The sequence below is a fragment of the Pan troglodytes genome, chromosome 20, assembly GCF_028858775.2.
Source record: "Pan troglodytes isolate AG18354 chromosome 20, NHGRI_mPanTro3-v2.0_pri, whole genome shotgun sequence".
In the NCBI taxonomy this organism is placed as follows: Eukaryota; Metazoa; Chordata; class Mammalia; order Primates; family Hominidae; genus Pan; species Pan troglodytes.
The window spans coordinates 12,898,379-12,920,544 of NC_072418.2; the positions used below are offsets into that span (position 1 = coordinate 12,898,379).

General features: G+C 48.3%; 1 protein-coding gene across 18 annotated transcripts in view; it reads right to left on the bottom strand.

Moving 5' to 3' along the window:
• Positions 1–21,688, bottom strand: part of DNMT1 (DNA methyltransferase 1) — a 62,053-nt gene extending 40,365 nt beyond the window's left edge. For 3 of the 18 annotated variants that reach the window (XM_063800541.1, XM_063800538.1, XM_063800536.1), the window contains exons 1-8: positions 21,430–21,581; positions 8,716–8,752; positions 7,450–7,557; positions 7,022–7,201; positions 6,859–6,906; positions 3,966–4,041; positions 2,214–2,292; positions 573–607 (exon numbers count right to left, since the gene is read on the bottom strand). In XM_063800541.1, coding sequence (XP_063656611.1) covers positions 573–607; positions 2,214–2,292; positions 3,966–4,041; positions 6,859–6,906; positions 7,022–7,103 — 320 coding nt within the window. In that variant the 5' untranslated portion in view covers positions 7,104–7,201; positions 7,450–7,557; positions 8,716–8,752; positions 21,430–21,581. Of the gene's footprint in view, positions 1–572; positions 608–2,213; positions 2,293–3,965; positions 4,042–6,858; positions 6,907–7,021; positions 7,242–7,449; positions 7,558–8,715; positions 8,753–17,559; positions 17,820–21,429 lie in introns of those variants that run through there. The other 15 variants (XM_063800545.1, XM_063800544.1, XM_063800543.1 and 12 more) reach the window with 9 other exon arrangements.
• Between the last annotated feature and the right edge of the window lie 478 nt (positions 21,689–22,166).

A 22,166-nucleotide genomic window follows, 5' to 3' on the forward strand; every position in this document is an offset into this window, starting at 1 on the left:
CACATACTCATTTAACATTTAGTATTTGATATGACTTTTACACCTGGTTCGAATGCCAGCTGCCCTCGATTCATTCCTTCCAAGAAAACAGGAGAATTCTACTTGAATCTAAACGCTAATGATCTGACCCCAAATTCAGATCCTTCATAACGATATGGTTGCCATGGAAACTCACGATAAAGTTGTTCTTTTTAAACATTTTTTTTTTTTTGAGACGGAGTCTTGCTCTGTCACTCAGGCTGGAGTGCAGTGGAATGATCTCAGATCACTGCAGCCTCTACCTCCTGGGTTCAAGCAATCCTTCTGACTCAGCCTCCTGAGTAGCTGGGATTAAAGGCACGTTCCACCACGCCCAGCTAAGTTTTAAATTTTTAGTAGAGACGGGGTTTCGCCATGTTGGTCAGGCTGGTCTTGAACTCCTGACCTCAAGTGATTCGCCCGTCTTGGCCTCCCAAAGTGCTGAGATTACAGGCATGAGTCACCGTGCCCGGCCTTAAACTTTCTGAAAAAGTTTTGTGATCAAGATTACACAACTCGTAGAACAAAAAGAAAGGTATAGTAACTATTCTTACCGTTCTCTGGATGTAACTCTACGTCTCTTCTCATCCTGTGTGGAGGGAAGGAAGAACAAAAAAGATTAGAATACTGGTTTCAAGGGAAGATCAACACCAAAAGTGTGAGTTGAAATATTAACACATTTGACATGGTTAGAGCAAGAGTGGGAAAAGAAGGGGCCTGGGTTTTGGGGAGAAGATCTGAGAAACTCTTACTCTGGTATTAATCCCCACCAACCCCAAAACAAAGGCAGGTCCAAGAAGTAGGCAGGCACACTGCCCATCACTAGAGATCGCCTGGTGATACTATGTAAGAGAATCAAAGATTCTCCATCTTGTGTCAGGAATTTGTTTAATTTATTTGTTAGAGACCAGTCTGGGCAACATGGGAAACCTCATCTCTACAAAAAATACAAAAATTAGCTCATTGGCATGCGCCTGTAGTCCCAGCTGCTTGGGAGGGTGAGGTGGGAGGATTGCTTAAGCCCAGGAGGTTGAGGCTGCAGTGAGCCATGACTGCGCCACTGCACCCCAGCCTGGTGACAGAATGAGACCTGTCTCAAAAAAAAGAAAAGAAAAGAAAAGAAAAAAGACAGAACTGTAATCCCAACACTTTGGGAGGCTGAGGCGGGTGGATCACTTGAGGTCAGGAGTTCAAGACCAGCCTGGCCAACACAGTGAAATCCCATCTCTACTAAAAATATAAAAATTAGCTGGGTATGATGGCACATGCCTTGTAGTCTCAGCTACTCAGGAAGCTGAGGATGGAGAGTCACTTGAACCCAGGAGGCGGAGGTTGCAGTGAGCTGAGATCGTGCCACTGCACTCCATCCTGAGCGTCCATCCTGAGCGAAAGAGTGAGACTCCATCTAAAAAAAATTAAAAACAACAACAACAACAACAACAACAAAAAACAAATTGGCTGGGCACGGTGGCTCACACCTATAATCCTGGCACTTTGGGAGGCCGAGGCGGGCGGATCGCCTAAGCTCAAGGAGTTCGAGACCAGCCTGGGCAACATGGTGAAACCCCATCCCTACTAAAATACAAAAATTAGCCGGGCGTGGTGGCACGCGCCTGTAGTCCCAGCTACTCGGGAGGCTGAGGCAGGAGAATCACTTGAACCCAGGAGGCTGAGGTTGCAATGAACCAAGATTGTGCCACAAGAGCAAAACCCTGTCTCAAAAAAAAAAAAGTCTCAAAAAAAAAAGTGTGTATATATACATACATATATATACACACACACACACATATATAACATGTATGTATGTAAGACTGCCTTGCCACTTGAGCTATGACATCATTTCTCCCCTGGACCTCCAGCCTGCCCTGCAGATTTCAAATTTGCTGGCTTTCACAATCTTGTGAGCCAATTTCTCAAAATAAAGTCTCTCCCCATAAATATATATTCCAACTATGTACCCATAAAAACAAGAAAAAAATCAAACGAATTATATATATATACATACACATGCATATGTATATATGTACCTATAGCTGTATACACACATATACATTCTATTGGTCCTGTCTCTCTGGAGAGCCCTAAATAGAGCCCTAGACAGGGTTTTTATTTACTTGGACAGAACACATATGAAGTCACAATCATCAAATACACCAAGTTAAGGTAGAGTCAGGAAATGAAAGCACTGGCCCTACCTGGTCTTTGTCTTCTTCCTTGATGGACTCATCCGATTTGGCTCTTTCAGACTCTTCCTGAGGTTTCCGTTTGGCAGGGCTGTCACACACAGTGAGGCCAACCATTAGTGGAACAAGACCCTAGGCCTCCAGCTGGCCTGAAGTGGACCCTCATTCACCAGGATGTTGAAAGAGGCTTCAAGTTTAATGTTTCTCTGAATGACGGGTTTAGAATGTTGTCTTGCCATCTTGTAAGTCCTAAGAAATCACGGGTCTAAACACCGATCAACAGCTGCTAGTGTCAGAGAAGAGACCTCACACACCTTTCTGATGGAGGGACACAGCACCATCCATAAAGTCAGCCTCAGACCAGGTGCAGTGGCTCACGCCTATAATCCCAGCACTTTGGGAGTCCAAGGCATGAGGATCACCTGAGTTCAGGAGTTTCAGACCAGCCTGGCCAACGTGGTAAAACCCTGTCTCTACCAAAAATACAAACATTAGCCAGGGGTTGTGGCGGGCACTTGTAATCCCAGCTACTCAGGAGGCTGAGGCAGGAGAATCGCTTGAACCTGGGAGGTGGAGGTTGCAGTGAGCCGAAATCGCGCCACTGCACTCCAGCCTGGGCTACAGAGCAAGACTCCGTATCAAAAAAAAAAAAAAGTCAGTCTCAAAAAATAAAAAGCTGGAATCTGATCAGTCCTGTAATCCTATCAGTTTATAGGGAACAGAAGGCAAGGGGACCTGTGGAACACCACAAGGATGCAATCGGCCCAATCTAGGAACTATTGGACAAATGAATTTCTTCAAGTAAATGGCAAGAAGATAAGAGATGAAAGAATTTAAAATCTGTGAGGAATTTTAAGTAAAATAGGAGGGAAGGAATCTATAACTTTAAGGAACAAGTCAACCAAACGCTGTCTGTTTGCCACACGGCTTGTTCACCACAAAGGGAAAAATGTAAATACCAACTATATATCTGATAGCAGGGAATTCTTACATTTTTATAAAGACATCAAAACAGTATTATACTTTGGTTTGTTAAAAAGACTGTTTTGGCTGGGCACGGTGGCTCACGCCTGTAACCCCAGCAGTTTGGGAGTTTGAAGTGGGCAGATCACCTGAGGTCAGGAGTTTGAGACCAGTCTGGCCAACATAGTGAAACCCCACCTCTACTAAAAATACAAAAATTAGCCAGGCGTGGTGGCGCGCGCCTGTAATCCCAGCTACTCAGGAGGCTGAGGCAGGAGAATCACTTGAACCCGGGAGGCGGAGGTTGCAGTGAGCCGAGATCGTGCCACTGCACTCCAGCCTGGGTGACAGCCAGATGCTGTCTCAAAAAAAAAAGACTGCTAAATGTTAGCAATTATTGTAAAATATGAGTAATTTTTTAAAAAGTTGTCAAAAGAGATCTCATTGTCTAGAAATATACTAAACTATTTATGGACAAAGTAATCCAGGTGGGGCAGGGACACACAATATGGGGGTATAGATGAAACAACGGCTGTAACTTGATAACCGTTGGCACTAGATGATGGGTATTTCAGGGTTCATTATACAAAACTCATGATTTTGTGTACATTTGAACTTTCCTATATGAGTAAAAACAGGTAACATTTTCAGAAATGCTACTCATAAATGTCTAGAGAACAGAACCGCAAGATGAAAACCTATACAACACGGAAGACAGAATTGCCACGTGACGCCCTACCAATTCCATCCCAAAACAGCCGACCCCTAAAAAAGGCAGCCGCCAATTTATCGTATACTGACCCCTTTGCAAAATGAGATGTGATGGTGGTTTGCCTGGTGCTTTTCCTTGTAATCCTGGGGCTAGGTGAAGGTTCAGCTGTTTAAAGAAGAAAAAGCATTAAAAAGAAAAAAAAAAAAGCCACTATGAATAGAAAGCCCACAGCAATAATGCAGTTCAACATTACTAAGCTATTGCAGGAAGCCAGGTTCTAAGGACTAAGCATCTTTGCATTTTTATTCTAGTCAATAACCAGCTTGCTAATGTTGGCAGTTAGCACCTGCCAGTTTGTTGAGCCATATCATGTCAGTTATTTGAGGGGCCAAATGCTAAAGAAGGCCAGGAAACAGAGCCTCTTGTTAAAATATCAAAAGATGAAGTGGGCCAGGCACAGTGGCTCACGTCTATAATCCCAAAACTTTGAGAGGCTGAGGTGGGAAAATAATCCAAGCTCAGGTATTCGAGAACAGCCTGGACAACATGGCAAAACCCCATCTCTACTAAAAATACAAAAAAATTAGCTGGGCGTGGTGGGACACACCTATAATCCCAGCTATTCAAGAGGCTGAGGCACAAGAATCACTTGAACCCGGGAGATGGGGGTTGCCGTGAGCCAAGATCACGCCACTGTACACAGCCTTGGCAACAGAGCAAGACCCTGTCTCTTAAAAAAAAAAAAAGAAAGAAAAAAAAAAAAAATAGGCCAGGTGCAGTGGCTCATGCCTGTAATCCCAGCACTTTGGGAGGCAAGACCGGCAGATCACAAGGTCAAGAGATCAAGACCATCCTGGCCAACATGGTGAAACCCCGTCTCTATTAAAAATACAAAAATTAGCTGGGCGTGGTGGCACGTGCCTGTAGTCCCAGCTCCTCAGGAGGCTGAGGCAAAAGAATCACTTGAACCCAGGAGGTGGAGGTTGTGGTGAGCCGAGATTGTGCCACTGCACTCCAGCCTGGCAACAGAGTGAGACTCCATCTCAAAAAAAAATAAAATAAAGGGCCGGGTGAGGTGGCTTACACCTGTAATCTCAGCACTTTGGGAGGCCAAGGCAGGTGGATCACCTGAGGTCAGGAGTTCGAGACCACCTTGGACAACATGGTGAAACCCTGTCTCTACTAAAAATACAAAAATTAACTGGGCGTGGTGGCGCATGCCTCCATCTCAAAAAATAAAATAAAAATTAAAAGAAAATAAAATAAGGCTGGGCATGGTGGCTCACGCCTGTAATCCCAACACTTTGGGAGGCCGAGGCAGGCGGATCACGAGGTCGGGATATTGAGACCATCCTGGCTAACACAGTGAAACCCCATCCTACTAAAAATACAAAAAATTATCCAGGCGTGGTGGTGTGCGCCTGTAGTCCCAGCTACTTGGGAGGCTGAGGCAGGAGAATGGCATGAACCTGGGAGGTGGAGCTTGCAGTGAGCCGAGATCATGCCACTGGGCAACAGAGCAAGATTCTCTCTCAAAAATAATAATAAAATAAAATAAAATAAAAATGAAGTAGCTGAGAACCAGACCTGAGCTCAAGTACTATCCTATTGTTTTTTAAAAAATTCCAGAAGAGGCTGGGCGCGGTGGCTCACGCCTGTAATCCCAGCACTTTGGGAGGCCGAGGCGGGCGGATCATGAGGTCAGGAGATCGAAACCATCCTGGCTAACATGGTGAAATCCCGTCTCTACTAAAAAATACAAAAAAAATTAGCCGGGCGTGGTGGCGGGCACCTGTAGTCCCAGCTACTCGGGAGGCTGAGGCAAAAGAATGGCGTGAACCTGGGAGGCAGAGCTTGCAGTGAGCCGAGATTGTGCCACTGCACTTCAGCCTGGGAGACAACGAGACTCCATCTCAAAAAAAAAAAAAAAAAAAAAAAAAATTCCAGAAGAGTTCCTTTGCCTAAAACTGGGCAAGAGTCTGAGAATAAATGTTTAACCAGGCATATAAGGTCTTAGAAGGAGTAAGTATTTGTAGCACTTGTCATCTGCAACCTGTCACACATGTAGCCATGTTTTGGGATGTAATGCTGCAACTTGGTCGAAAACAAAAAAAATTTTTTTTTTTTTTTTTGAGACAGTGTCTTACTCTTGTTGCCCAGGCTGGAATTACAGACACCCGCCACCACGTCTGGCAAATTTTTTGTATTTTCAGTAGAGACAGGGTTTTGCCATGTTGGGCAGGGTGGTCTCGGACTCCTGACCTCAGGTGATCCAGCCACCTTGGCCACCCAAAGTGCAGGAATTACAGGCATGAGCCACCACACCCCCAGCTAAGACAAAATTTAAAGACGTACACATCTAAGCTAGTTAGGAAGCGTCCAGTAATTACTAGTGAGGATGCGTACAAAAGAAAGGAACCTGGACACACTGACCTGGGGTCCAAGTTTAACTGCCCCCTTATATGCTACCAAAGCCTGCTTCTAGGTTGAAAATGAGCCAAGTGGGGCCGGGCACGGTGGCTCACACCTGTAATCCCAGCACTTTGGGAAGCTAAGGCGGGAGGACCTCTCGAGGTCAGGAGTTCCAGACCAGTCTGGCCAACATGGTGAAACCCCATCTCTACTAAAAATACAAAGATTAGCTGGGCATGGTGGTGCCCGCCTGTAATACTAGCTACTTGGGAGGCTGAGGCAGGAGAATCGCTTGAAACTGGGAGGCGGAGGTTGCAGTGAGCCGAGATCGCGCCATTGCACTCTATCCTGGGCGATAGAGCAAGACTCTGTCATTAAAAAAAAAAAAAAAAAAGAAAGAAAGAGAGTTAAGCAGGGCCAGGCGTGGTGGCTTATGCCTGTAATCCCAGCACTTTGGGAGGCCAAGGCAGGCAGATTACTTGAGGTCAGGAGTTCCGGACCAGCCTGGCCAACATGGTAAGACCCCATCTCTACTAAATACAAAAATTAGCTGGGTGTGGTGGCACATACCTCTAATCCCAGTTACTTGGGAGGCTGAGGCAGGAGGATCTCTTGAACCTGGGAGGCAGAGGTTACAGTAAGCCGAGGTTACACCACTGTGCTCCAGCCTGGGCAACACAGTGAGACTCCATCTCAAAAACAATTAAAAATAAAAGGAATCATCTGCTCTTACGCTTAGCCTCTCCATCGGACTTGCTCCTCCTGGGCGTGCGAGGTTTGGAAAGGGGTTTGGGGGGGCTGTTGGCATCTGCCATTCCCACTCTACGGGCTTCACTTCTTGCTTGGTTCCCGTTTTCTAGACGTCCATTCACTTCCCGGTTGTAAGCATGAGCACCGTTCTCCAAGGACAAATCTTTATTTAAAAGGGATTTGACTTTAGCCAGGTAGCCCTCCTACAGCAGGAAAGGATAATTTAAGTAGCAGTGAATGTAAACAAGTGTCAGAGAACAAGGAAACACATGTGTTTCCTTCATCATCATCATCATTATCATCATCATCAGGCAATGAGGACAGCTGGGGATCTTGCTGCCTCCCTGGTCACAGACAAGTTACTAGGAGGAGACATTTTTCTAGAGGCTAGGATGCTGAGAACTGACTTACCTCGGATAATTCTTCTTTACGTAATTTGGTTTCCAAGTCACATAACTGATTCTTTATTTCTGTTTGCAGAAATTCGTGCAAGAGATTCAATTTCTCCTTCACACATTCCTAAGGGAAGGATATAGGTTTAGCAGAACCCACATTCCCAAGCTATTCACTAGTGGACTAATACACAAATTATTGAGCTGCCTGATCACATCACAATGAGTGAATGGCAGGCAATGCTGTCTCGGTCAAAACACTAAACAGTCACGAAATGTGTTCAGGGAATTTCCATTAGGATCACTTCACTCCTGTCTCCAAAGTGGTGAAAAATGGGAAAGTTGGAGGTGAGATGGAGACATATCATGGTTTATAAGAATAATACTGTGCTTCTGTAAAGTGTCGGCCAGGCACAGTGGCTCACACCTGTAATCCCAGCACTTTGGGAGGCCGAGGCAAGTGGATTGCTTTGAGCCCCAGAGTTCAAGACCAGCCTGGGGCGACATGACAAAATCCCATCTTTACAAAAAGTATTTAAAAATTAGCTGGGCATGGTGGCTTGAGCCTGTAGTTAGAGCTACTCGGGAGGCTGAGTGGGAAAATCACTTGAGCCTGGGAGGCGAAGGTTGCAGTGAGCCAAAATTGTGCCATTGCACTGCAGCCTGGGCTACAGAATGAGACCCTATCTCAAAACAATAACAAAAACACAATAAAACAGTGTTACCAGGACAAGTTACAATCCAGAGTAGATTGTTTAGGAACTCAGATTGGTTAAAAAAAAAAAAAAAAAACCTGGGCCAGGCATGGTGGCTCACGCCTGTAATTCCAGCACTTTGGGAGGCCAAGGTGGGCAGATCACGAGCAGGCGTTCAAGACCAGTCTGGCCAACATGGTGAAACCCCATCTCTACTAATAATATAAAAATTAGCTGGGCATGGTGGTGCGTGCCTGTAGTTCCAGCTACTTGGGAGGCTGAGGCAGGAGAACAGCTTGAATCCGGGAGGCAGAGGTCACAGTGAGCCGAGATCGTGCCATTGCACTCTAGCCTGGGCGACAGAGTGAGACTCTGTCTCAAAAAACAAAAACAACAACAAAAAAAACACCACCACCACCCAACTATTAGCAGCAAATTAGTGCTGACATTTAACAAGAATATCCAAATTATCTTTGAAACTTCATGGGAAAAAATGCAAAATCCATTTAAAGAAAACAAATTTCTTTTTATGAGCCACAAAGTGTGTCAGTCAGACTTGGTAATAAGAAAAATTTTAAGGTGGAGATTACCTTTTCTGTTAAGCTGTCTCTTTCCAAATCTTTGAGCCTGGGAGGAAGAAATAGGGGAGAAAATACAAACACTTGTTAAGCAACTTCATTTGCCTGTAAGAATATCACAGTTCTAAAGAAGTTTTGGACACAAACAAGTTTAACATATGAGTGTTAGAAAAAACTAAGCTGGCTTTTGTCTCCCCGCAGGAGTCTAGAGTGTCCTACTGGAATGCCTAATGCTAAGAAGTCATCTGATCTGAACAAGGTTCCCCTTTTGGGGGTCGTTTTTCTGATGATTGTGAGATTACATAGCAGCTCTGTAACAGAATTATGTGTGTGTGTGTGTGTATATATATACACACATATATGTGTATATATATGTGTATATATACACACTGTATATATACACACATATATGTGTATATATATGTGTATATATACACACACACACAGCAGCTCTGTAACAGAATATGTGTGTGTATATATGTATGTATATATGTGTATATATATACACACACATATATACATACATACATATACATTATACAGATAGATAGACAGACAGACAGACATGGAGTCTCGCTCTGTTGCCCAGGCTGGAGTGCAGTGGTGCGATCTCAGCTCACTGCAACCCTCACCTTCTGGGTTCAAGTGATTCTCTCACCTCAGCCTCCCAAGTAGCTGGGATTATAGGCACCACCAGCCTCGTTAATTTTTTGTATTTTGAGTAGAGACAGGGTTTCACCATGTTGGTCGAGCTGGTCTTAGATTCCTGACCCCAAGTGATCCGCCTGCCTCAGTCTCCTGAAGTGCTAGGATTACAGGCATGAGCCACCATGTCTGGCATGCATATATATATATACACGTGTATATGTGTGTACATATACGTATATATGTGTACATATACGTATATATGTGTACATATACGTGTATATATGTGTACATATACGTATATATGTGTACATATGTGTGTATATATATACCCGCATATATGTGTGTGTGTGTATATATATATATATATATTTTTTTTTTTTTTTTTTTTTTTTTTTTTGAGATAGGGTTTTGCTCTTGTTGCCCAGGCTGGAGTGCAATGGTGTGATCTCAGCTCAACCTCCGACTCCCAGGTTCAAGCAATTCTCCTGGCTCAGCCTCCCGAGTAGCTGGGATTACAGGCATGCACCACCACACCCAGCTAATTTTATATTTTTAGCAGAGACAGGGTTTCTCCGTGTTGGTCAGGCTGGTTTCGAACTCCCGACCTCAGGCGATCCACCTGCCTCAGCCTCCCAAAGTGCTGGGATTACAGGCATGAGCCATCATGCCCAGCCTGTATATTTTAAAAGGTACCAGGGACCAGGCATGGTGGCTCACGCTTATAATCCCAGCACTTTGGGAGGCCAAGGCGAGCGGATCACTTGAGCCCAGGCGTTCAGACCAGCCTGGGCAACATGGCAAAACTCCGTCTCTACAAAAATACAAAAATTAGTGGCTGGGCGTGGTGGCTGATGCCTGTAATCCCAACATACAGCAGCAGTTGGGTGGATTACCTGAGGGCCGAGGTGGGTGGATTACCTGAGGTCAAGGGTTTGAGACCAGCCTGGCCAACATGGCGAAACCCCATCTCTACTAAAAATACAAAAATTAGCCAGGCGTGGTGGTGGGTGGCTGTAATCCCAGCAACTTGGGAGGCTGAGGCAGGAGAATCACTTGAACCCGGGAGGCAGAGGTTGCAGTGAGCTGGTCACACCATTGCACTCTAGCCTGGGCAACAAGAGTGAAACTCTGTCTCAAAATAAAATAAAATAAAAATAACTGGGTTTGGTGGCATATGCTTGTGGTCCCAGTTACTTGGGAGGCTGAGGAAGGAAGATCACCTGAGCCCGGGAGGTCGAGGCCACAGTGAGCCGTGATTGCATCACTGCACTCCAATCTAGGAGACAGAGTGAGACCCTGACTCAAAAAGATACCAGGAAAGAGGGGGCAGGTCATATAGTTGGGGCCCTTCCGTAAGGGAAATGACCTACAGCTGGTCTTTCTCCAGTTGGGTCTGACAACAGCCCATAACAAGGTGTGCCACAGTATGGCCAGTGTCAGAATGAGTAGCCCAGGGCCACAGGACACTGTGGGGAACAGCCAGCTGATGTTCCTAAAGGCCTGGTGGGGGGTGGTGGCATTTTAATGAGGATGAAATGGGGGAGTCAAGCATCCAGGGAAGCAAGGGGTACCCACACAGAGGGCAGATAGAGGTGAAGTTAGAGGAGGTGGCTGGCGCCTCCCCGAATAACTCATTCTTCAGGATGTCTCTAGCTAGTCATTCCTAAATGTAGAACTGCCAGGAGTTTGCCTGGGAAATCGTGGTCTGATTTGATTACTGACAATTAGTGGCTTGACTCTTTCAGGGACAAAGAGGGAAAAAAATAAAAGAACAATAGCCGGTGCAGTGCTGCGGTGCTGCGTGCCTGTAACCCCAGCTACTCAGGAGGCTGTGGTGGGAGGATGGCTTGTGGGCAGGAGTTCGAGTCCAGCCTGGACAACATAGGGCAATCCTATCTCTTCAGAAAAAAATAAAGGAACAAGAAGAGAAGGTACCAAGGAAAGGGAGAGGAACACAGGCTGTTGTTCCCAGCCTGGGTGCTAACTACAGACTGCGGGGTGAGAACAGGTCTAACCAGCTGGGTAAGTGTCTGTTGGTGGAGAGAAGGTGCCCCAGGCAGGGACCAGGCCACTGCCATCTCTGGACCTTTCCACCTAGCACCCGCACAGACAGGTGCTCAGTTATCATTTGCCTGAAGGGCAGAAGTGGCTCCTCCAGGCTGGCCTTCCTAGAGGGTAAGTGCAGGCAGCAGCATGAGGAATGCTTTGCTGGACCCATGTCTTACAACAGCTGCTCTGGGTCATGCGGGCCCTGATTCCCCACCAGCGCCGCTCACATATGAGCACCTGCTGAATGCCAGGCCCTGCTCCAGGCAATGAGCTAAGTGATTAGATGTAGGTGTCACTAGGCAGGGACTTCCTGACTTGCTGTGTGGTTAGGAAAGACCATTCTGTAGGGCCGGGCACGGTGGCTCACGCCTGTAATCCCAGCACTTTGGAAGGCTGAGGTGGGCGGATCATGAGGTCAGGAGATGGAGACCATCCTGGCTAACACAGTGAAACCCCGCCTCTACTAAAAATACAAAAAATTAGCCAGGCGTGGTGGTGGGCGCCCGTAGTCCCAGCTATTCAGGAGGCTGAGGCAGAAGAATGGCGTGAACCCGGGAGGTGAAGCTTGCAGTGAGCCAAGATCATGCCACTGCACTCCAGCCTGGGCAACAGAGCAAAACTCTGTCTCAAAAAAAAAAAAAAAAAAAAAGACTGCTCTGTAGAAGAGACACTTAGCACCCTACAAACACAGTGGTAATATAGACTGTATATTATATATACTGTATCACTTGGACTCAAGGTGCTACAAGGCCAGGCAAGACGCAGTAGCTCATGCCTGTAATCCCAGCACTTTGGGAGGCCAAGGCAGGAGGATCACTTGAGGTCAGGAGTTTGAGACCAGCCTGGGCTACACTGAGAGATCCCGTCTCTACAAAAAAAATGTAAAAATTAGCTGGGTGTGGTTAGTGTGCACCTGTGGTACCAGCTACTTGAGAGGCTGAGATGGGAGGATCGCTTGAGCCTGGGAGGTTGAGGCTGCAGTGAGTTATGATGGTACCACTGCAATCCAGCCTGTTCAGCCTGGGCAACAGAACAAGACCCTGTCTCAAAAGAAAAAAAAAAAAAAAAAAAAAAAAGATGCTTTGACATCAGGATTTCCAGGAGCACAAGGAACCTCTTCCAGGCAAAAGTCATTCTACCCTTGTAGCACCTGGGGTCCAAGGAGAGCCTTAAGTCAGGAGGGCTACAGACACTGGTACTTCCAGCCAGAGGCACACACGCTGTGGTAATAGCGTTACACTTGACTTCTCAGTCACGCCGCTGAGAAAACTGGAAGGACATGGCTTCTACCTCTACCAAGCCAGCCAGTCTCCTGATCCTGAGGTTGCCTGGGGTGTGAAGGACAAGGTTCAACTGATTGAGGAGACCAAGGTGTCCCTGCAGAATGGGTCTGCTTTCTTTCAGCCCCTCATATGAACTGGGATATTTAGCCTGGCAAAGAGAATAGAGAAACCTTCAAAACCCCTAGAATGTCTCATCCAGTAGAAACCGGATTTAACCTGCCTGGCCCCAGAGTGGCAGGTGGGATCCCAGGCAGGCAGTGAGGAGCTGGCGGGAGGGTCACTTTAGCGACATCCCTTCCCTGGTAAAACTGTGATGACACCGATCACACCTGCTGAAGCCAGGAGGGTCGCAGACAGCCGTGAAGGACGGAGCAGAGGACTCAGAATGCCGGCTTAGTGCCCAGCCTGAGACCCTATGATTCCTTCCTAGTGCTTCCCTCAGAGATGAACCCTCCGCAGAGGGGAGATAAGATATATATAAACAGCTGGCCAGGCGCGGTGGCTCATGCCTGTAATCCCAGCACTTTGGGAGGCCGAGGCGGGCGGATCACCTGAGGTCAGGAGTTCGAGACCAGCCTGACCAACATGAAGAAACTTCGTCTCTACTAAAAATCCAGAATCAGCCAGGCATGGTGGCACATGCCTATAATCCCAGCTACTCAGGAGGCTGAGGCAGGAGAATCGCTTGAACCCGGGAGGTGGAGGCTGCGGTAAGCCAAGGTCACGTCATTGCACTCCAGCCTGGACAACAAGCGTGAAACTCCGTCTCAAAAAAAAAAAAAAAAAAAAAAAGATATATATAAACAACCACAGAGGAATAAGGCAAATACAGCTCACGCCTGCCTGCGGGATTCCCAAGAGAAAGGGTATAACAGCCTCAGGAAGAAGTTGACAGCTCTGTGTGAACCGGGCACAGGAAGCTGCTCAAACAGGGGCACCATTGAGAAGTGGCTGGTTCTGGAAACACACAAGAAACAAACACGAGACTGGCCACATACAGGGAGGGAAAGGCACCTCCAGAGAGGTGGCTGGGGACAGTCGGAGGGAGGGCAAAAGCATCACACTTATCAATCTTGTTCCATAGTTAACAAACCACCAAAGCAGTCAAGGGGAAGTAGAACCAATGACATCAGAGCCATGTTAAGAAAACTAACCCAGCAGAGGTATCTAGTATAGATTGGATAGGAAGAAATTATAAAATGTTAGATTACCCTAACACCTCTACGCCAGAAATGCTCGTCTGAAATACAGCAGACCATGGCTGGGCGCAGTGGCTCATGCCTGTAATCTCTACACTCGGGAAGCCAGGACAGGAAGATCACTTGAGCCCAGGAATTCGAGACTAGCCTGGGCAACAGAGCGAGACCCTGTCTCTACAAGGAAGAATAATTAGCTGGCTGTGGTAGCATGCACCTATAGTCTTAGCTACTCGGGAGGCAGAGGCGGGAGGATCACTAGAGCTCAGGAATTTGTGACCAGCCTGGGCAATACAGTGAGACCCTCTCTCTACAAGAAAACAGTAATTAGCTGGGTATGATAGCATGCACCTGTACTCCTAGCTGCTCAGGAGGCCGAGGCGGAAGGATCACTAGAGCCCAGGAATTTGAGACCAGCCTGGGCAACACAGCGAGACCCTGTCTCTACAAAAAATAGTAATTAGCTGGGTGTGGTGGCATGCACCTATAGTCTTAGCTACTCAGGAGGCTGAGGCGGGAGAATCACTAGAGCCCAGGAATTCAAGACCAGCCTGAGCAACACAGCGAGACCCTGTCTCTACAAAAAATAGTAATTAGTAATTAGCTGGGTGTGCTAGCATGTGCCTATAGGCCTAGCTACTCGGGAAGCCGAAGCGGGAGGATCAATAGAGCTCAGGAATTCGAGACCAGCCTGGGCAACACAGCAGAGACCCTGCCTAAACAAAAAATAGTAATTAGCTTGGTGTGGCAGCATGCACCTGTGGTCCTAGCTACTCAGGAGACTGAGGCAGGAGGATCACTAGAGCCCAGTGAGCTATAATTGTGCCGCTGCATTCCAGCCTGGGTGACACAGCAAGACCTTGTCTCTAAAAATAAAATGTAGCGGACCATGCAAGACAAGTTACAAGTCTCTGTCAAACCAGCTTCTTCAGGCCGGCTGCATGGCAGCTGGAGCAGGGCTGCCCAAGAAGGCATCCACAGTAGGCAAAAGAGTAGACCCACTGGGCACAGTGGCTCATGCCTGTAATCCCAGCACTTTGGGAGGCTGAAGCGGGTAGATCACCTGAGCTCAGGAGTTCAAGACCAGCCTGGGCAACATGGCAAAACCCCATCTCTACTAAAAATACAAAAATTAACCGGGCTTGGTGGCTCACGCCTGTAATCCCAGCTACTCAAGAGGCTGAGGCACAAGAATCATTTGAACCCAGGAGGCAGAAGTTGCAGTGAGCCGAGATCATGCCACTGCACTCCAGCCTGGGCGACAGAGCGAGACTCCATCTCAAAAAGAGTGGACCCACCGAAAAATGTTCATGCCCTAATCCCTGGAACCTGTGAATATATTACTTTACGTGGCCAAAGCGATTTTGCAGATGTAACTAAGAATACAGACCTTGAGATGGGGAGATTATCCTGGATTATCTGGGGTGGGCCCAATCTAATCACTTCAGCCCTTAAGAGCACAGAACCTTTCTAGCTGCAGAGAGCGGGCAACGTTGGAGGACGAGTCAGAGAGAGATGCAACCCGCAAATGCTGACTTTAAAGGTAGAGGAAGGGGGCATGAGCCGAGGGATGAGACCGCCTCCAGAAGCGGGCAACGACCCTCAGTTTAGAACCAGTGAAGAAAACGGGACCTGAGTCTTACAACTACCACCTTCTCCCAACACCCCAAAATAGGAAACAGATTCTCCCCTGGAGCCCCCAGAAAGGAATGCAGCCTGCTTACACCTTGATTTTCATCCGGTGAGACCCACATCAGATTTCTGACCTGCATAAGGTAATAAATGTATGTCCTTTAAGCCGGCAAGTTTGAGGCAAGACCCTCCACCTGCAAAAAGATTATGAATCGCTGAAGACTCAGATGATTTTTTTTTTTTTTGAGACGGAGTCTCGCTCTGTTGCCCAGGCTGGAGTTCAGTGGCATGATCTCGGCTCACTGCAACCTCCGCCTCCCAAGTTCAAGCAATTTTCCTGTCTCAGCCTCCCATGGAGCTGGGACTATAGGCGCGTGCCACCATGCCTGGCTAATTTTTTTTGTATTTTTAGTAGAGACGGGGTTTTACCGTGTTAGCCAGGATGGTCTCGATCTCCTGACCTCGTGATCTGCCCGCCTTGGCCTCCCAAAGTGCTGGGATTACAGGCGTGAGCCACCACGCCCAGCTGATTTTTTTTTTTTTTTTTTTTTTTTTGAGAGAGAGTCTCACTCCTTCACCCAGGCTGGAGTGCAGTGGCACAATCATGGCAAACTGCAGCCTCGACCTCATGGGTTCAAGTGATCCTCCCACCTCTGCCTCCCGAGTAGCTGGGACCCCAGGTGCATGCCACCACTTTTGGCTTTTTTTTTTGAGATGGGGGGGTCTTCCTATGTTGCCCAGACTAGTCTTGAACTCCTTGGCTCAAGTGATCCTCCTGCCTTGGCCTCCCAAACTGCTGGGATTACAGGCATGAGCCACTGCACACGGCCTAGTCTAATAACTTTTACACATACTAGGAAACCAAAATGTGTGTGTGACTCACTTTCTTGCTAGATTCACTTTACTGCAGTGGTCTGGAACCAAACCCACAGCATCCCCACTGTACACACAGTACCACGTAATAACCAGTGATGAAGGGCTTTGGACAGGTGCTGCTCTCAACATATCTGTACTGATAAGCTCAGTCTTCCTAACACCCCTGTCGAGCAGGCAGCCCCACCCCCTTTTTATAGATGGAACACCAAGGCACCAAGAAGTTCAATAACTTAGCCATACGGCTGGCAAGTAGGGCGGCATTTGAAACCCAGCAGTCTGTACCCCTAGAATTCTACCACAGGGGAGCAAAACAAAAGAGGTAAGTCAATTTTGCCTTATTCAGTATGTACTCAGTAGTAGCCAAGGAACTGGAGTTAAGGAGTTCAAGACCTAGCTTAATCCCATCACAGAATGACTAGCAGTAAGAAAGCTGTGGTAGTTACGAAAGCTAATCAGTTGTGCAAAGGAGTCTGCTAGCATTAGTGTTAATCCAGGCTGTACAGGGGAAGAGCTGGCATGCAAGCATTTGAGTCTACTGTGCTCCAAGCTGCAGATACAGTGAATACGGCAGACACGCTCTGGTAACAGACCCTGAAATAATCACTAATTTCAGTGTTATAATGGCACCATGCGGGGTACACCGACAAAATTCAACACTCTTATTGTGGAGAAGCAAGCCTAGCTGTCTGAGAGCAGGCTTAAGAATGAATTAAAAGGCCAGGCACGGTGGCTCGTGCCTGTAATCCCAACACTTTGCGGGGCTGAGGCAGGCGAATCACTTGAGTCCAGGAGTTCAATACCAGCCTGGCCAACACGGTAAACCCCGGTTTCTACTAAAAATAAGAAAAAGTTAGCCGGGTGTGGTGGCACATGCCTGTAATCCCAGCTACTCAGGAGGCTAAGGCAGGAGAATCACTTGAACCCGGGAGGGGGAGGTTGCAGTGAGCCAAGTTCGCACCACTGCACTCCAGCCTGGGCGACAGCACAAGACTCTGTCTCAAAAATAAAATAAAATAAAATAAAATAAAAACAATGAACCGGCTGGACACCATCATACCTGTAATCCCAGCATTTTGGGAGGCTAAGACAAGTGGATCACTTGAGATCAAGAGTTTGAAACCAGCCTGGTCAACATGGCAAAACCCAGTCTCTAATAAAAATACAAAAGTTACCTGGGCTTGGTGGCGGGCGCCTGTAATCCCAGCTACTTGGGACACTGAAGTAGGAGAATTGCTTGAACTCGGGAGGTGGAGGTTGCAGTGAGCCGAGATCATGGCCACTGCACTCCAGCCTGGGCGACGGAGCAAGACTCAGCCTCGAGGGGGAAAAAAAAAAATTAGCTGGGCGTGGTGGTGCACACCTGTAATCCCAGCTACTTGGGAAGCTGAGACAGGAGAATTGCTTAAACCCGGGAAGCGGAGGCTGCAGTGAGCTGAGATCACACCATTGCACTCTAGCCTGGGCCACAGAGCAAGACCCTGCCTCAATTAAAAAAAAAAAAAAAAATCTAAGTTTCAAGTACTGTTGGATACCATGTTTATTTTTCATTTAATGAAATATTTTCAAAATGTAAAAAAAAAAAAAAAAAATCTGTGGAGTGAGTCATATAAACTACAATTTCAATGTCTACCACATGGTCAAAAGCAGTCCTCCAAAACTCCAATGCCTACAGTGAAGCAATCTGAGTGTAAAGAAATGTGGAACCCAGGGTCAATGGTGGATTGTAAGGCTCACCTAATGGTATTCCAATTCAGCCAAACAAAATATTTGCACAGGGCCAACAGAGCCCCTGAGCCAGTGGCCTACTGGCAACCCCTGTTGAAGGGAAAGGCTTTGGCAAGCAGCAGACCTTAGCAGGAATTCCTGCTTCCTGGCAGTTAACTCCTGCAGCATCCACTTTTAAGAACTCTTGAGGAATAATGGCCGGGCCCAGTGGCTCACGCCTGTAATCTCAGCCCTTTGGGAGGCCAACGCAGAGGATTGCTTCAGTCCAGGAGTTCAAGACCAGCCTGGGCAACAAAGCAAGACCCTCACCTCTAAAAAAAAAATTTGTTTTTTTTTTTCTGAGACAGAGTTTCGCTCCTGTTGCCCAGGCTGGAGTGCAACGGTGCAATCTCGGCTCCTGGGTTCAAGCGATTATCCTGCCTCAGCCTCCCGAGTAGCTGCGATTACAGGCACCTGCCACCATACCTGGCTAATTTTTTTGTATTTTTAGTAGAGATGGGGTTTCGCCACGTTGGCCAGGCTGGTCTCAAACTCCTGACCTCAGGTGATCTGCCCATCTCGGCCTCCCAAAGTGCTGGGATTACAGACGTGAGCCACCGCGCCCAGCCTTCTAAAAAATTTTTTAAGGATTAGCTTGGGCATGGTGGCATGTGCCAGCCACTCAGGAGGCTAAGGCAGGAGGATTGCTTGAGCTCAGGGGTTCAAGGCTGCAGTAAGCCATGACTGTGCCACTGCATTCCAGCCTGGGTGACACAGTGAGATCCTGTCTCTTAAAAAAAAACTGAAAAAAACAAGCTAAGTTAGCCACTAGCATGTGAACCTTTATGTGCCATGCATATTCTCATTTAACCCAATACCAGCTGAAAACCCATGTCATTATTCCTAGACTATGGATATAGAGGTGGCATACGCTTGTTTAAGGTCATTGAGCCAGTGGAGGTCATGTTTTCAAGAAGGCTGGGCAGGCTGGGCATGGTGGCTCACACCCGTAATCCCAACACTTTGGGAAGCTGAGGCAGGAGGATCGCTTGAGGCCAGGAATCGAAGACCAGCCTGAGCAACATGGCAAGACCCCATCTCTACAAAATAAAAAAAAGGAATAAAAAAGGAAGGCCGGGCCCAAACTTCTCTGAATTGGGTGTAACATCATGAAGCCAGGCACTTTCATAATTTCACTTCCATTCCATTTTAAATCAAGTTTTATTTTGGGAGGATACTGGCACAGATGATTCAAGAAGATATATACCCACTAACTGGTTAAGAAGCGGTTTGACTATAATCCCAGCACTTTGGGAGGCTGAGGCAGGTGGATCACGAGGTCAGGAGTTCGAGACCAGCCTGACCAACATGGAGAAACCCCGACTCCACTGAAAACACAAAAATTAGCCAGGCGTGGTGGTGTGCACCTGTAATCCCAGCTACTTGGGAGGCTGAGGCAGGAGAATCACTTGAACCCTGGAAGTGGAGGTTGCAGTGAGCCGAGATCACGCCACTGCATTCCAGCCTGGGTGAAAGAATGAGACTCCATCTCAAACAAACAAACAAAAAAAAGTAGTAGTTAAGGCATGATGGCTCATACTTGTAATCCTAACCTTTGGGACACAAAGGCAGGAGGACTGCTTGAGGGCAGGGGTTTAAGACCAGCCTGGGCAATATGGTGAAACCTCACGTATACAGAAACAAAAACTAAGAAAGTCACCTGGGCATGGTGGTGGGTGCCTGTGGTCCCAGCTACTCAGGAGGCTGAGGATCCCTTAAGCCCAGGAGTTCAAGGCTACAGTGAGTTATAATTATGCCAGGGCACTCCAGCCTGGACAACAGAGTGAGACCCATCTCTAAAAATAAAAAGTGTTTCTTTTTTTGAGACAGGGTCTCACTCTGTCACCCAGGCTGGAGTGCAATAGCGCGATCTCAGCTCGCTACACACAGCCTCAACCTCTGGGGCTCAAGTGATACTCCCACCTTAGTCTGTTGAGTAGTTGGGACCACAGGCGCACGGCACTACTCCTGGCTAATTTTTGTATTTTTAGTAGACATGGGGTTTTGCCTTGTTGCCCAGGCTGGTCTCAAACTCCTGGCTCAAGAGATTCGTCCGCCACTGCCTCCCAAATTGCTGGGATTACAGGCATAAGCCACAGCACCCAGCCTTCAGAAAAAAAAAAAAAAAGAAAAAGAAAAAAGAAAAAGAAAAAGCGGGGGTCGAACCAAATATCCATCCCTCCCCAAAGACCCAAATCAGAACCGGACTGGCCCAACCAGGTCAGTTAACAAGCCCAAGGAAATAGAAAAATGGCAAAGAGTGCTTTCACAAATCCAGCTGGAAGTGTCCACGCCTGGTGAGGGTTCCTATGACTCACGCACACCTCACTTGCACAAGTTTTCAGGAATGAACTGATGGCGTTCATGAACAAGGGGCTGGGACCAGTGCTCCCACTGATCCTTGTGCACGGAAGTTGGACAGAGGCATGAACTGCTAAAGCCAGGGCCTCCAACATTAGACACACACTAAAGAACACACCCATGAGCACACACAAACACACACGAAAGTGTAGCCAGTTCTCACTAGCAAGACTTCCCTGATGCCCACGGCTCACAGGCACAGATTTACAGGAAAAGACCAACCATGCAGCCTTCACGCTTCCCGGGCCCTGCGCTGCAATGCACGGTTAAAGTTCCTGCCAAAACATGGACTTTCCCAAGGAGCACGAACCACACAGTCCCAAGTGACAGAATGAGTACCCCCACGGAAGGCTGGGCTCTCGAACATGAGCCAGCCCAGCCCAGGCCCCGACGGGTGACATCCGTCTCTGGAGGCCGCCATCGAGATGCACAGCTTTGGGGGAAAGGCACTGAGGGACCCCCCACCACAGAAGCGCCCCCGGGGACCGGGCCGGACACCGGAAGTGGAGGCCGAAGTGCCGGTGCCCGAGGGGTGTCCGTTGGCCGCGGGCTGCCCACTTCCTGTGCGACCAAGCTGGAGGCAGGAGCCCGGCCCACCGCTGCTTGAAGAAGGGGACCCCGGAAACGAACCCAAAGCTTGCTGTATTTGGGGATCAAAAGAGAACCCCCACCCCGCCTAGTTTCTAGCCACCAGGGAGCTACGGGGGAATCCACGGCCCATTTTGGCGCCAAACAGCCCGGGCACGCGCGACCGGAAGTGCCACCCAGCCCGCGCCAACTGCCGCTGCGCGCCGCACCACCCCACGCATGCGCGCCCGTCTGTCAGCAGCGGCCACCGGCCACCCCGAGGGGAAGCGACCCCCCACCCAGCGCCCTGCCTGTCCCCCTGAGTCCGTGTTCCCCCCCATGGTACCTACCGCCTGCGGACATCGTCGGGCAGCGAGATGGCCGGGACGGCCAGTGTGGGCACCCGGGCTGGGGCGGTACGCGCCGGCATCTCGGAGGCTTCAGCAGACGCGGCGGTGGCAGCGCAGGCGCCCCGGCTTTTCGCGCGGAAACCGATGGGGAGGGGCGATGAGCGGAGGCGGCGTCTACCACCCCAGTCCGGGCGTGGGGGAGGAGGGGATGTACCAAACGGAGAGAGGCGATACCCTGTGCAGAAGGATGGAACGGAGCCGGCCATGCCCAGGCAACACGCATGCGCAAGGCGGGCACACACCCCCACGCGGAGCAGTGGGCTCGTCCAAGCTCCACGGTTTGCTGGGAGGTGGGCACGGTGCCCGAGGCATTCATTCATTCATTCTTTCAGGTGTGATGGGGATAAAGCAGCGAGAAGCCCCCAAGGGTTTGTGAGAGCCCTTGAGTAAAGTCCTCAGTTCCAATCCAACCTCCATCTATTTGCTGGCTATACGACCTTGGGTGGGTCACTACGGCTCAGCCTCTGTGTCCTCATCTGTAAAACAGGGTAATTGCACCTACTCTAGAAAATCTTGAGTATACACAGAATTTGTAGCTAGTACCAAGAATCTCACAGTGTATAGAGGCCCATGCCACTTCTATACCCAGTGTGTGTGGGGTTTTTTGTTGCCTTTTTTAAGCACCACGTGGCTCACGCCTGTCATCCCAGCACTTTGGGAGGCCAGGGTGGGAGGAT